The sequence below is a fragment of the Dromiciops gliroides genome, chromosome 3 (assembly GCF_019393635.1).
Source record: "Dromiciops gliroides isolate mDroGli1 chromosome 3, mDroGli1.pri, whole genome shotgun sequence".
Taxonomy (NCBI): domain Eukaryota; kingdom Metazoa; phylum Chordata; class Mammalia; order Microbiotheria; family Microbiotheriidae; genus Dromiciops; species Dromiciops gliroides.
Genome location: NC_057863.1, coordinates 88,143,093 through 88,159,510, shown reverse-complemented (window position 1 = coordinate 88,159,510; position 16,418 = coordinate 88,143,093). Strand labels below are relative to the sequence as shown.

At 37.7% G+C, this 16,418-nt stretch overlaps 1 protein-coding gene across 1 annotated transcript in view; it reads left to right on the top strand.

Moving 5' to 3' along the window:
* Window positions 1–4,525: 4,525 nt before the first annotated feature.
* LOC122747172 (atherin-like) overlaps window positions 4,526–16,418 on the top strand; it is a 40,673-nt gene continuing 28,780 nt past the window's right edge. Inside the window, exon 1 of the mRNA XM_043993362.1 lies at window positions 4,526–4,558. Within this exon, the coding sequence (XP_043849297.1) occupies window positions 4,526–4,558 (33 nt within the window). The remainder of the gene's footprint in view (window positions 4,559–16,418) is intronic.

Here is a 16,418-nt window from a genome sequence, read left to right as displayed (position 1 = left end):
TATCAAACACTACATTACTAGTGTCATTTACTACTGCATTTCCTGAGCCTAGTCTATTCCATTGATCTACCACTCTATTTTTTAGCCAGTACCAGATAGTTTTGATGACTGCCGCTTTATAGTAGAGCTCCAGGTTTGGTACTGCTAACCCACCTTCCTGTGAATTTTTTTTTCATTATTTCCCTGGATATTCTTGATTTTTTGTTTTTCCAGATGAATTTTGTTATTATTCTTTCTAGCTCTATAAAATAATTTTTAGGCAGTCTGATTGGTATGGCACTGAATAAGTAAATTAATTTAGGCAGTATTGTCATTTTTACTATATTAGCTCTGCCTATCCATGAGCAATTGATATCTTTCCAATTATTTAGATCTGATTTGATTTGTGTGAAGAGTGTTTGGTAGTTGTGTTCATAGAGTTCCTGGGTTTGTCTTGGCAAGTAGACTCCCAAATATTTTATATTATCTACTGTTACTTTAAATGGAATTTCTCTTTCTATCTCTTGCTGCTGGACTTTGTTGGTCGTGTATAGAAATGCTGATGATTTATGTGGATTTATTTTATATCCTGCTACTTTGCTAAAGTTGTTAATTATTTCAAGTAATTTTTGAGTTGATTCTCGAGGATTCCTTAAGTATACCATCATATCATCTGCAAAGAGTGATAGTTTTGTTTCCTCCTTGCCTATTCTAATTCCTTTAATTCCTTTCTCTTCTCTGATTGCTAAAGCTAACGTTTCTTTTTTATTTTATTTTTTTTAGTGAGGCAATTGGGGTCAAGTGACTTGCCCAGGGTCACACAGCTAGTAAGTGTCAAGTGTCTGAGGCTGGATTTGAACTCAGGTACTCCTGAATCCAGGGCCGGTGCTCTATCCACTGCGCCACCTAGCTGCCCCTAAAGCTAACATTTCTAGTACAATATTAAATAATAGGGGCGATAATGGACATCCCTGTTTCACCCCTGATCTTATTGGGAAGGCCTCTAATTTATCTCCATTGCATATAATACTTGCTGATGGCTTTAGGTAGATACTGTTTACTATTTTAAGGAAAGCTCCCCCTATTCCTAAACTCTCCAGTGTTTTTATTAGGAATGGGTGTTGTATTTTGTCAAAAGCTTTCTCTGCATCTATTGAGATAATCATATGATTTTGGTTGGTTTTCTTATTGATGTGGTTGATTATGTTAATAGTTTTCCTAATGTTGAACCAGCCCTGCATTCCTGGTATAAATCTTTGGGGTTTTTTTTTTAAGGGACATTGGGGGTTAAGTGACTTGTCCAAGGTTACAAAGCTAGTAAGTGTCAAGTGTCTGAGGCCGGATTTGAACTCAGGTACTCCTGAATCCAGGGCCGGTGCTTTATCCACTGCGCCACCTAGCCGCCCTCTGGTGGCTCTTTGAATCTTTCAAAACTGATTCTCTTATACTCATTTACCTAGGATAAGTTGGAAGGGTCTTAAAGCAAATATAGTCTAACATCTTTATTTCATAGATGAGGAAACATAATGCTTTCACAAAGTAGATCAAAAAATTGATAAGTTCCAAGTCATTTTGTGTAAGGCAGCCAAAGTACAACCTCGGGAGTTTTGCATGCTGCTACTTAAGTATGACTCCAGATTGGTGGAGATAATGTTGATACAAGGCTGGGAACCTACAAGGAGCAAGGGAGGGGGAAGAATTTTGGAGAAGAGAGACATTTTGTCTTCAAGAGAGTCACACATGGTTCCATACTCTGATCAGGACTGAATCTAGAAACAAGAAGAGAGAGAAAGACTTTGGAAGCTTCAGATATGTAGTGACAGCTGGTTCCTTAACACATCCCTGATTTGTATTTGTTTCTCTCAAGACTTTAGGGAATTAAAAAAAAAAGATTATTTACGGGGCAGCTGGGTGGCACAGTGGATAAAGCACTGGCCCTGGATTCAGGTGTACCTGAGTTCAAATCCGGCCTCAGACACTTGACACGTACTAGCTGTGTGACCCTGGGCAAGTCACTTAACCCTCATTGCCCCACAAAAAAAAAAAAGAAGACTTTGGGGAATTCCCCTTGAATGAGATCTGGACCTCTCTCTAGGTTGATCTGAGACTTCATCTTGCTCCCATCTAAAGAGTTCTTTCAGTTGTATATTTTTCTGGCATATTCTAATCTGTATAGCTTCTCTATTTCTGTTTTCCTTGGATAAATGGATTGACTCACTATTCACTATTTATGATGGTCTTGTATAACTAGCATTTGGTGAGAAGGAGCCAAACTCGTGAATGATAACTAAAGGCCAGTAATCAGGGAAACAACTTTAGTATTTTTTAAAAATCTTCTTTCCAGGGGCAGCTAGATGGCACAGTGGATAGAGCACCAGCCCTGGATTCGGGAGGACCTGAGTTCAAATCCGGCCTCAGACATTTAATACTTACTAGCTGTGTGACCCTGGGCAAGTCACTTAACCTCAATTGCCTCACTTAAAAAAAAACTTCTTTCCATTAAAATTTTTTTAATAATAAAAATTTTATTTAAAGTTTTGAGTTCCAAATTCTATCCTTTTTTCCTTCTCCTTCCCCCTTCCTGAGGCAGTAAGCAATCAGATATAGTTTATACACAGTGCAATTATATAAAACATTAACATATTAGTCATTTTGTATAAGAAAACTTGAATAAAAGGGGAAAAATGAAAGAAAATGAAAATAGCATGCTTCAGTCTGTGTTCAGTCAATATCAATTCTTTCTTTGGAGGTGAATAGTATGCTTCATCATTAGTCCTTTGGGATTGTCTTGGATCATTGCATTACTGAGAATAGTTATCGTTCTCAGTTCTTCATCAAACAATATTACTGTCTCTGTACACAACGTTCTCTTGGTTCTGCTCACTTCACTATACATCAGTTCATCAGGTCTTTCCAGGCCTTTCTGAAACCATCCTGCTTTTCATTTCTTATAGCAAAATAATATTGCATTATAATCATATACCACAGTTTGTTTAGTCATTCCCCAACTGATAGGCATCCCTTTGATTTTCAGTTCTTAGCCAGCACAAAAATAGAAACACTTTTGTTTTAAAACAAAATCTTGCTCCTAGACCAGCAGTATTTAAGGGAGAGCAGATAGATATAATTTTTTTTTTTTGGTGAGGCAATTGGGGTTAAGTGACTTGCCCAGGGTCACATAGCTAGTAAGTGTTAAGCGTCTGAGGTTGGATTTGAACTCAGGTCGCCCTGACTCCAGGGCCAGTGCTCTATCCACTGTGCCACCTAGCTGCCCCAGATAGATATCATTTTAATCCATTAGCCCTCTCCAAGATTAAAAGAGATAGTACTACCTTGTGACACTTCCGCTCCCTTCAAAGCAGAAATCTGTGGAGAGGAATGAGCAGAATCCCAGAGATATCTGTCAGTTCCTCTAACTTTTCACATATGTCTTTTGACCGGTCATCTTGACTTTCTTTTTCTTTTTATACCCTTAAGAAGTGACATCCAGGAAACAGTGGCCAATCAGGTTTCTAGACCACTTTGTTTCATTTTAGGGAAAAGAAATCCTTGTCATAAGAGGGAAATAGGGGTCAGTGTCATCCATTTTGTGGGGAAATGCTGGTAGATATTATTAGTCCTCTGGTCCATACCACCCATACCATATCAAAAATGTAGATAGAAAAAAATTATCTTGACATGCAGCTAACCACACACACATACAAACACACACATAGTCACACACATATAACTCATGCCTCAAAGTTCATTTGCATAGGACTCTCCTCATTGGGGCAGCTGGGGGGTACAATGGAGAGAGTGGCAGGCCTAGAGTCAGGAAGACCTGAGCTCAAATCCGACCTCAGATACTCACTAACTCTGTTACCCTGGGCAAGTCACTTAATTCCATTTGCCTCAGTTTCTCAACTGTAAAATGAGCTAGAGAAGGAAATGGCAAATCACTCCAGTATCTTTCCCAAGAAAACCCCAAATGGGATCATGAAGAGTCAGACACAACTGAAACAACTGAATGACAAACAAAAAAATCTTCATTGGTGGAGGTTGATTATTCAGTATTCCATGTCTGCCTGAGAGGCAGAGTTGGTGAGAATTGGGAGAAAAGAAATCCAGTCTTCTGCCTTCCAGCTTTGAGAAAGAAAACTGGTTCCAGACTCTCTTCTGATATCTTAAAGGAGAGAAAGACTGGGAAGAAGCTGCTAATATGTAGACGAATCAACACTTCAATTGTGTCCCTATCTTCACCTTCCTACACAGAATAAATGAGCTCTCCAATTGGGAGTGAGATATTTCAATTCAACCAAGAGAAAATAATAAGGACGTTGATGATAATAGTAATAACAATAATAATTAGCTTTATAATAAATAACTTTATATAACAACTACTGTGTACCAGGAACTATGCTAGATGCTTTACAAATATTATCTTCTTTTATTCCCCAAAGTCTGTGGTATAGAAACCTGGGACTAGGAACATGAGCAAGATGCTGGCTCTTTTCCTTCCTGGAATCTTTCTCTCCCTTCGGGGACCTGAAGAGATTCCGAGATCATGGTCTTCTTTCTCAAAGCAAGAAGTCAAAAGGTAGGATCTCTCCTAAACTCTTATGAACTCTATCCTTCATAAAGGCATGGAAAATTGAATAACCAATCTCTACTAGTGAGGGGAGTCCCCATGCAAATGGACTTTGAGGTGTGGGTTACACACACACAGATACACTAACACATACACATACATATATACATAATACATTAATACATTTATATATTTGTATATATATGTGTGGTTAGGTAGATTATGACTTGACTAGGAGAAGGAATTAGTTTTTAAATATGATCTTAAACAAGTTACTTAGCCTTTCCAAACTACCCAGGGAGTGTCCTCACCTGAGAGTTCCCTATGCCAATGAAATTAGAGGTCTAGTCCCTCTTCCTATTCTATCATGATTTTACATTTTCCATCTGTAAAGTGAGAATTCTGTGATGAGATAAATGCATTCACATATTTAAATGCACAATTGCTTCACATGATTGACTGAAGCTGATCTAAGTTTTGTCTTCTCACCTGGTGGCTTACACAAACTTGTTCCAGTTTGTCTTTCAAATAGCTGTACAAGCATTCAGCTACTATTACTTCTCAGCAAACCCCAACTCTCCTAGGCACCATGCCTTTATGCATCAGGCAGATCTTTGATCATCAAGTTCAACATCTATCCCCTGTGGACAAGAGATTCATTTTTGATGATAAATTTATATTGAGCAGTTATTCCCATTTAGATCAAGTGGTACATCATTCCTAACCCTGATAAGCAGATTTCCTTTTGGGAAAGGATTTTTCTTAGAGTGCCATTGAGCAGTGAAATTTAACAAAATTTAATTTCAAAAAACTGTTATTAAAAACACACCATGATCTTTACATGTAACGGGAAAAAAAGAAAATACTTTATTAATTAAAAAAAAAAACACACCATGGGACAGCTAGGTGGTGCAGTTGATAAAGCACCAGCTCTGGATTCAGGAGGACCTGAGTTCAAATCCAGCCTCAGACACTTGACACTTACTTGACCTTGGGCAAGTCACTTAACCCTCATTGCCCTGCAAAAAAAACAAAAACAAAAAAACACATACCATGTGTGAAGCAATATTTTAGACACTGAAACACAAGTCTTGGATTGTATTTAAGAATCAAAAGATCTGAATGGGAGTCCTGACTCAGTTCCTTATTAGGTAACCCCAGGCAAATCACTCCATCTCTATGAGCTTCAGGTTTTTTCATCTATATGTAAAGAAGGTGTTAAGGGGGTGTGTTTTTTTGTCCAGTCCAAAATAATGTGTGAAGAAGTTGCCTAATCAAGTTGAGAGGATTATAAGACCCAAGCCAATGGATGAAGGAAATGGACACCATACATCTTATGAGGTTGGAGTGAGACTTTTTTTAATGATAAGCATTTTATTTAAAGTTTTGTGTTCCAAATTCTATCCCTTTCTCCCTCTCCTTCCCCCTCCCTTAGGCAGTAAGCAATCAGATAAAGGTTATACATGTGCAATTATGTAAAACATTATCATATTAGTCATTTTGTACAAGAAAACTTGAATAAAACAAAGAAAGAGAAAAAAAACATGCTTCATTCTGTTTTCCATCAATATCAGTTCTTTCTTTGGAGGTGGATACTGTACTTTATCATTAATCCTTTAGGATTGTCTTGGATCATTGCATTGCTGATAATAGTTAAGTTCATTCACAGTTCTTCTTCAAACAATATTGCTGTCTCTTTGCACAATGTTCTCTTGGTTCTGCTCAATTCACTATGCATCAGTTCATACAAGTCTTTCCAGGCCTTTCTAAAATCATCCTGCTTTTCATTTTTTTTATAGCACAATAATATTCCATCACCATCATATACCACAGCTTGTTTAACTATTCCTCAATTGATGCGCATTCCTTTGATTGACAGTTCTTAGCCACCACAAAAAAAAAATGTTGCTATAAATGTTTTTGTACAAATAGGTCTTTTCCTCTTTTTGGGGGGACATCTTTAGTACCTATACCTAGTAATGGTATTGCTGGATCAAAGGCTATGTACAATTCTATAGCCCTTTGGGCATAGTTCCAAATTGCTCTCCAGAATAGTTGGATCTTTTCACAACTCCACCAAGAGTAAATTAGCATCCCTGTTTTCCCACACCCCATCCAACATCCAACCTTTTACTTTTTTGTTGTTTGCCACTTTGATAGATGTGAGGTGATACCTCAGAGTTATTTTAATTTGCATTTCCCTGGTCAATAATGATCTAGAGCATTTTTTCATGTGACCATAGATAGCTTTGATTTCTTTGTCTGAAAACTGCTTGTTCATATCCTTTAACCATTTATCAATTGAGGAATAACTTGTATTTTTATAAATTTGACTCAGTTCTCTATATATTTGAGAAATAAGACCTTTATCAGAGATACTTGTTTCAAAAATTCTTTTCCAGTTTTCTGTTTCCCTTATAATCTTGTTTACATTAGTTTTGTTTGTGCAAAACTTTTTTAATTTTATATAATCAAAATTGCCTATTTTACATATTGTATTGCTCTCTATATTTTCTTTGGTCCTAAATTCTTCCTCTGTTAATAAATCTGATAGATAAAGCATTCCATACTCTCTTAATTTGCTTATGGTGTCACCCTTTATGTGTAAATCATGTGCCTATTTTGACCTTATTTTAGTATATGGTGTGAGATGTTGGTGTATAACTAGTTTCTACCATTACAGTTTTCTAGTTTTCACAGCAGTTTTTGTCAAATAATGAGTTTTTATTCCAAAAGCTTGGGTCTTTGGGTTTATCATATACTAGATTACTATAGTCATTTACTATAGTGTAATTCATACCTATGCTATTCCACAGATCCACCACTCTATTTCTCAGCCAGTACCAGATTGTTTTGATAATTACCACTTTGTAATACAGTTTAAGATCAAGTACTACTAGACCACCTTCTTTCCCATTTTTCATTGATTCCTTTGATATCCTTGAGCTTTTGTTCTTTCAGATGAATTTTGTAATTATTTTTTTCTAGCTCTATAAAATATTTTTTGATAGTATGTTATGGCACTGAATAAATAGATTAATTTAGGTAGGATTGTCATTTTTATTATATTGGTTTGGTCTACCCATGAGCAATTAATATTTTTTATTATTTTTATTGTTTAGATTGTTTAGATCTGAGTTTATTTGTGTGAAAAGCATTTTATACTTGTGTTCATATAGTTTCAGGGTTTGTCTTGGCAGGTAGACTCCCAAGTATTTTATATTGTCTACAGTTGTTTTAAATGGAATTTCTCTTTCTATCTGTTGCTGCTGGACTTTGTTGGTAATATATAGAAATGCTGATCATTTATGTGGTTTTATTTTGTTTCCTGCAACGTTGCTAAAGTTGTTAATAATTTCAAGTAGTTTTTAGTTGATTCTCTAGGATTTTTTTTTTTTTGGCTGAGGCAATTGGGGTTAAGTGACTTGCCTAGGGTCACACAGCTAGTAAGTGTTAAGTGTCTGAGGTCGGATTTGAACTCAGGTCCTCCTAACTCCAGGGCCAGTGCTCTATCCACTACACCACCTAGCTGCCCCGGATTTTTTAAGTATAACATCATATCATCTGAAAAGAGTGATAGTATTGTTTCCTCATTATGTATTATAATTCCTTTAATTTCTTTTTCTTATTGCTATCGCTAACATTTCTAGGTCAATATTAGATAATAGAGGTGATACTGGACATCCTTGTTTCACTCCTGATTGTCCTGGGAAAGCTTTTAGCTTATCCCTATTATAGATAATGCTTACTGATGGTTTTAGATAAATATTACTTATCATTGTAAGGTAAGTTCTATTTATTTATATGCTTTCTTGTGTTTTTAATAGGAATGGGTGCTGTATTTTGTCAAAGGCTTTTTTTGCATCTATTGAGATAATCATATGATTTCTGTTGGTTTTGTTATTGATATGGTCAATTATGCTGATAGTTTAGGAAAACTTCTTAACACATTCTTTACATATAAGATGAGAGTTATGCTAGATGATCTTTAAGATATCTTCCAGTTCTGATTCTCAGAAACAATTCCATTTCTCAGGGAATTATGTGGTATGAATAATACCAACACACATATGCACTTATGTACATGTGTGTTTATATACACACATGTACATACGCATATTAATGAGATTGATCTCACAAGTATACACTTAACACTTTACAATCTTATTACTCACTAAGGCTTATCCTGTACCTTTGATCCCAGGTCCTTTCATCTCCTCCAGGACCATCTATCCTATCTCTATTTCTCTCTCTCACACATATTTTTAATTTCTCTCTTTTCACTCACTCTTTTCTATCTACCAACAAATATGCTCAAGTCTTTTTCTTTTTTTAACAATAAGGAAGACTTCTTTTCTTGATTCTTCTAGACTATCTGGCTACTGTCTTACCTCTCTAACCTCTTTTATTTGTTAAACTTTATGAATAAGCTGTCTAAAACAAATGCTTCCACTTTCTTTTTACCCACTCTCTCCTTAGACCCTTGAATTCAAAGTTTCTATTTCCACCACTCTACTGAAATGGAACTCTCTAAAATCACCAATGACCTTTTAAAAAAATCTTTTTCATTACTTTGAACTTGAAAACATCAACAAATGTGAACATTTCCTTGTACAAAGAAGAACAGAATATAAGATTATATGTGACACATTGAACTTCTATTACATAAAGCTTGGTTCCTGAGAAGTATATATTAAATTTAGCACCATAGTTCCAACACTTCTCTGTTTATTTGTGTCTCCTTCTGATCTTTCTTCTTTGCTTCTTAACGTTTCACTGATGCTTCTTTCTTCTGTTTTATTGTCACTACCTCTACACACTCCCTATACCTCTCCTTCCCCACAAAATCCTCCCTTGTAATAAATACAATCAAATAAAAAATTCCATATGTGGAACATGTCTGAAAATATATCTTATTCTTCATCTCTAGTTCATCACCTTTATGTCCAGAAGGGAGACGTATGATTCATTATTAATCTCCTGGAGTCATAATTGGTTATCCTGTTGATCATAATTCTTAAGTCTTTCAGAGTTGTTTTCCTTACAATGTAGTAGTTATTGCATAAATTATGCTCTTAGTTTTGCTCACTTCACTCTGCATTGATTTGTAAAAATCCTCCCAGGTTTTTCTGAATCTATCCCTTTTATTATTTCTTATGGCTCAATAATATTTCATTATGTTCATATATCAAAATTTGTTCAGTCATTCTTTAATTGAGATATATCCACTTTGTTTCCAGCTCTTTACCATAACAAGAAAATGATAAAATGAATCTTTTTTTTATAGAAAGGCCCTTTCCCTCTTTCTTTTATCTCTTTGGAGTATAAGTCTTGTAGTAGTATTGTTGAATCAAAGGGTATGGCTACATTTTGGAGGGGGGGCAGGGCGATGAGGGTTAAGTGACTTGCCCAGGGTCACACAGCTAGTAAGTGTCAAGTGTCTGAGGTCAAATTTGAACTCAGGTCCTCCTAAATCCAGAGCCAGTGCTTTATCCACTGCGCCACCTAGCTGCCCCCAGTATGCCTACATTATTGACTGTTCAACCATAATTCCAAATTACTTTCTAGAATGGCTGGACCAGTTCACAGATCTACTGACAGTGCATTAGTATACCTGTCCTACAAAACGCCCTCCAATAGTGATCATTTTTCTTTTTTGTCATCTTTGCCAATTTGATAGGTGTGAGATAGAAGCTTTGAAGTGTTTTAATTTGTATTTCTTAGTGATTTGTTGCAATTTTTAAATACAGTTGTTGATAGGTTGCCTTTCTTGTTTTAAGAACTACCTGTTTGTGTCCCTTGACATTTTTCTATTGAGTAACAAATGACCTCTTAATTGCTAAATCCAAGTGCCTTCCCGCCCCCCCCCCCAACTTCATCCTCCCTCACCTCTCTGAAGCTTTTATATTGTTGATCACTTCCTCTTATTGGATCCTCTTTCCTACCTTGATTTTAGAAATATAATACTCTTTGATTCTACCTCTTTAATTGCTTCTTCTCTGTATCCTTCACTATTCATCATCTTCTTGACACCTTAATATGGGTGTTCATTAAGGATCCACTTTGCATTCACTCTACTTCAATGGAATTGATGACTTCAATTACCACTTCTAAGTACGTGATATCGAAATCTAAATCTACTGTAAGGATGACAGACATGCTGCAGAGGAGAGAGCAATCGATGTGGTTTTGGGTGACTAGGAAAAGCTTACTAGAAGAGAGGTCCCTGGAGTTAGGTCTTTATGGATAAACTGGGGAAGGATCTGAAAAAGAGGACAGATAGCATACCCAAATAGGGTTTGGGTTTGAGAGAATTTGTAGGACATAGGATCACAGAATCACAGACACAGAGCTGGAAGGGACTTCAGAAGCAATTTATATCAACCCTTACATTTTACAGATGAAGAAACAGGTCCAGGAGATTCAATGACTTGCCCAAGGTCACAAAGGTATTAAGCATCATTGTTATTGTTATTATTGTTATTTGTCCTTCATTCTCAAAGAAAACCAATGGCAACAGGAAGGTGATGTCTTGACTTTCAAGTGAATTGAATTTAAGTGCAAAGTCACCAGCCTCACTCTCTCCTCTGGAGCCATCTGGGTCTAGTGACACAAGTATAGATCAGGATGACTGGAGATGGCCCCAGATACAGTGGGAGACCTTGGTCTTTTTAAGCTAAGGTCTTTCCCAGGTCATAGTTTGTCTGAGGCAACGCCCATCCAGGGATTAAAGGTAGGTAAGAAATGAGGCAAGAAATGGCATCAGAAGCAACATCTGAATGCAGGCCCTTGACTTCAGAGCCATTGTACCAGCTCTTAATAAACATCTGTAGGGGGGCAGCTAGGTGGCACAGTGGATAGAGCACCGGCCCTGGAGTCAGGAGTACCTGAGTTCAAATCTGGACTCAGACACTTAACGCTTACTATCTGTGTGACCCTGGGCAAGTCACTTAACCCCAATTGCCTCACCAAAAAAAAACTAAATAAACAACTGTAGGGGCTGCTAGGTGGCACAGTAGATAGAGCACTGGCCCTGGAGTCAGAAGGACCTGAATTCAAATCTGGCCTCAGATATTTGAAACTTACTAACTGTGTGACCCTGTGTAAGTCATTTAACCCAGATTGCCTTGCACATAGACAGACAGACAGATAGATAGATATTATCCTTCAATTATCCTGAGAATCAACTCAGCTTTGGATTCAAACTACTCACAAAATCTTCAGAGCCACAGCCTGCCAAATTTCCTTTCTTTTAGACAAGTTACAATTTTACCTTTTAGACCCAACCAGAATTTATGGTATGACTTCCTACTGTAGGGAAAACAAGAACAATTTACTCAAAATAGCAAGCATTTTAATATCAAGAAAGCACCAAAGAACAAACAGCAGAAAACATTGAAAACCCTTTCAAAGACAGCCTCTTTCCACATACATCTGCCAGGGAAGCACTGGTCTCAGAACAGCATGGCAGGCTAAAGATATTCACAGCCAGGTTCTAGCATGGGGAACTAGGGAGTATTGTAGAAAGCTTTGTTGTTTCCCCTGGCATATCCCCTGGCTTTGTTGGCCTCCCTGGCTCAAACCTTTCTCCTTGGCTCTAGAAACCCTTAACTTGCTCTGGTGGCTCCTGGCTGGAGTCTCTGACACAAAAGAAGGCAACATGTTTTTCCTATGCTATTCGAACCCAATCCTGCCAGAATCCCAAGTCTGGTGGAACAGAAAGGGGACAGGAAGACCTATCAAAGTCTCCAACCCCATAAGACTCAATGCAGCATGGCACAGGGAAATCTCCAAGGGTCAGCAATCATTGTCTGCCCAAATTATTTGCTTTCTTCCTGGAGGGCTTTTTTCGAAAATCTCTCCCAGAAAAGTCACCAAGTTGTATGTATTTTTGCAGCTTGGTGGGATTCTGCTAGGTCCCTGAGAGACTCCCTATATTTGAATGAAGGGCTTATGGATAGGGTTTGTATAATAGAGAAGTGAAGGGTGGGGGAGATGAAGGCTGATGCAATCTCCCACTTAGAAGAGGGTGGGAATCTTGTGCTCCTAATTTGGAGCGTACACAGACATTCTGTAATTGACATGAAGCCTCTGAATTTAGGCTTCTGTTCTTCACTTGTTTCTGTTCATCCTCTCTGTTTTAGGTAAAGGAGACTAGAGATGGTATGAACTTGTGAGCTTTAAAAGGTCAGGAGAAAAGCTACCAGAATCCAAGAGCTGTAATACCTGCCAGAATTTCCCATAAGACAAATGGTGAGGAGCAAAGTCCAAATGGGTCAAAAATAGCATAGATGTGGACTTGCTCATCCATCAGTTTTACCATATTTGGGAATGAAATTGGTGAAGCAAATGCTATGTAGATATTGCATTAATTTTGAGCTCACTCTTCATAGGGACCAAAGTGATTTAGGGGAAAATATACCTTCAGTTGTTGGTGGGATATATTTGTACTTAGATTCTTGCCATAGCTGTGAAGTAAATGTCCCTTTCTAATAGCTAATTAATGTTAATTGGTTAAATGGAACTAGGGTTCCACTGGTAATTGATCATTGGCAGCCAATGGTGGGGGAAACACATCAGAATTTGGCTCAAGCCAATAGTATAAGAAAAGAGCATCCTGGGGGCAGCTAGGTGGCACAGTAGATAAAGCACCGGCCCTGGATTCAGGAGGACCTGAGTTCAAATCTGGCCTCAGACACTTGACACTTACTAGCTGTGTGACCTTGGGCAAGTCACTTAACCCTCATTGCCCTGTGCAAAAAACAAAAACAAACGAACAAAAATAAATATAAAATTAATTCTCCATGGAAAAATTTGAAGAAAAAAAAAAGAAAAGAACATCCCACTACTCCTCAGGGCTACCCTAGAATCCTGAGGTGAAGCATAGCTTACCTTGCTCTAGAACAGGGCTTCTTAAAATTTTTCCACTCTCTCTCTCTCTTTTTTTTTTTTGGTGAGGCAATGGGGGTTAAGTGACTTGCCCAGGGTCACACAACTAGTAAGTGTTAAGTGTCTGAAGCCGGATTTGAACTCAGGTGCTCCTGACTTCAGAGCTGGTGCTCTAGCCACTGCACCACCTAGCTGCCCCCAAATTTTCCACTCTCAACCCCTCTTTACCTGAGAAATTTGTATGTGATGCCAGGTATATAGGTATACAAAATAGGTATACAAATAAATTATTTACTGCCAAATTTTTCATGACTCCCATTCAATTACATGACCCCATATGGGGCCATGACCCATAGTTTAAGAAGAATGAATCCAGATAATTTGCTCTAGACACAAAATTTGCTCTAGAAGAATGAGTCTGGATCATTTATATATTTCTACAAAGGAACAGTAATAGATAAATATGAAAAGGAAAAAAATTGTTTTGTAGCAGGAGTGATTGGGAAAAACCCTGGTTTGCTGGACAGGGATACCTCCCATCAAACCTGACTCACTTTAGCTCCTTGAGGAGGATTGTATGTCTTTCTCAATAACACAGGGAACTTTTGATTGATTCCCAGTGATGGGAGGGTTGCATCAAAGAATAATTCTAAGTGTCAGAGATATAAACTCTTGTTTGAGGAAATTTCTTCTTTGTGATCTATAAGAGCTACAGAAATTATTCTACCCTTCATTGGGAGCTTTCTTTTTGGACTTTCCCCCTTTAGAACAGCAAATAGGAGGAAGGAATTTTTCTTGCCTCTCCCTCTAAAGGTAATGGCACCTTCTAGAAATAAGCACAGGATAGTGGAAACAAATACTTGCCTTGTGTTATGGGAGGTGGGGAGAGGGAGACAGTGTCTGGTGCAGACTCAAAGAATTAAGTACCTCAAAGAGACTAGAGCATATATGCCCATAATATTCTGTAACTGGTTCTGTTGGCCTACCATGAGTTTGAGAGGAGACTCTTTCCATTGGTTACATGGCCTGGAACTGTCAGTGTCTACAAAAAAGCTTGCATCTGTCCTGATTGAATTTTTGCTTCATTTTTGTATGGGAAGGAAGTGACTCCTTCAGTTATGGCGTCTGGTAAGAGACTATGCTGGAGCAGCTAGGTGGCACAGTGGATAAAGTGCTGGCCCTGGATTCAGGAGTACCTGACTTCAAATCCGGACGCAGACACTTGACACTTGGTAGCTGCTATGTGACCTTGGGCAAATCACTTTACCTTCAATTGCCCTGCAAAAAAGGAAAAAAAAAAAGAGAGACTATGCTTTTCCAAATTCAGGAAAAAAAAAAAAGAACTGTGGAGTATAGATGCTGATTGAACCATACTATTTCTTTTGGTTTTGGTGCTGTTGTTTTTCTATTTTGAGGTTTTTCCTCATTGCTCTGATTTTTCTCTTATAACATGACTAATGCAGAAATATGTTTAATGTTATTATGTATGTATGTATATATAAAACCTATATCAGATCACCTGCCATCTAGGGGAGGGGGGAGGGAGCGGAGGGAGGGAGAGAAATCTAAAATTGGAAAGCTTGTATAAACAAAAGTTGAGAACTATCTTTACATGTAAATGGAAAAAAATAAAATACTTTATTTTATTTAAAAAAGAGACTATACTTTAAGGGGAAGGGTTGTGAGGCCTTCCTCCTCTGAGTACTTAGGGAGTGGAACTTTAGCTTTTGGGAGTCTCAAAGAGAGGTAAGAATCTGGGAGTCAGAATCCAGGCTCCTAGAAATGTGGACCACAGAGCACTTGGCATCCCACAGAGATCTTGCCTTTGGACATGAATTTGGTAGGACTAGTGCTAAATAGGAACTGAGCTAAATTATGACCCTAATCTACCCTCAGAATGAACCCCCAGATTGAGGTATTGAGGGGAAATGCTTGTATATTTGTTCTTACTCTATAGAGTAATCCTATCATAAAAAAATCTTCTACCTCTAAGTAGCTGATTCTCCCAAATTCAGAAAAAAGGAATTCTCCACCCATAAAGTTGCTTCCAAAACAGAAACTAGCCATTTCTCAGAGTCTCTATTTGCTCATTTGGAAACAGAAAGACAGAAGAAAGCAACCAGACACTAGTCCAGTATCAGATAGAGGTTGTGTTCATGAACATGCTGTAGCCCCCCTCTCTTAGGGTCTGACAGACTATATACATCACCCCTCAGGGTTTTGTGGATTTGAGCGTAATGGGCTGTTTGAGTGTTCTGTTTCCTGAGAGGGAACATGATTGATACCAGCTGGAGAGTCAGGTGGGAGTTAGAGAGATTTGGGTTCAATATTTGTGAAGAAAACATCCCATTGCAATAACTAATTAATGTTAATAATGAATGATTAATTACTAATATGTAATGTTAACTGTTTGAATCAAACTATGGTTCCATTAGGAAACCTACAGAAGAATTAAGGTTAGGGATCTGGGGTTTTGAGTCCCCCTCTGTGGGAGACACTGACTCTGTGACACTGTTTGAAGTCACTTAACCTTAGTGAAGTGATCTTAGTTAAGTTACCTAAGGCAACTCTTTCAGACTATGAGTTGCAGTATACCTGCTTATTTGCCCTTGTAGAAGGAGTTCCTAAGCCCCCGAAACCCAAGAAAACACAGCTCTAATTGAAAAAGTTTCCTAGTTTTGACCTTTGGGTCTTTGGTACCTTACGCAGGTTTTTTGTGGTAGATGATAATAATGATATTGTTTTTTTGTTTTCTTTTTGTTTTTTAGGATTCTGGCCCTTAAAGGAGAGATACTAGACATGAGCCATAGCTAAGCTTTGTTTTGGGAATTTCCCTGGAGTAACACTGGAATGGAGTTAATCCACATATTAAGAAACATGCCCCTCTTTGGGTTCAGGGCCTCCAGAACTGAAGGTAGATCCATATAAACTAAGAGCCCCACATTGGAGTTCTCTGGTTGAATGAACCAATGGAAGAATG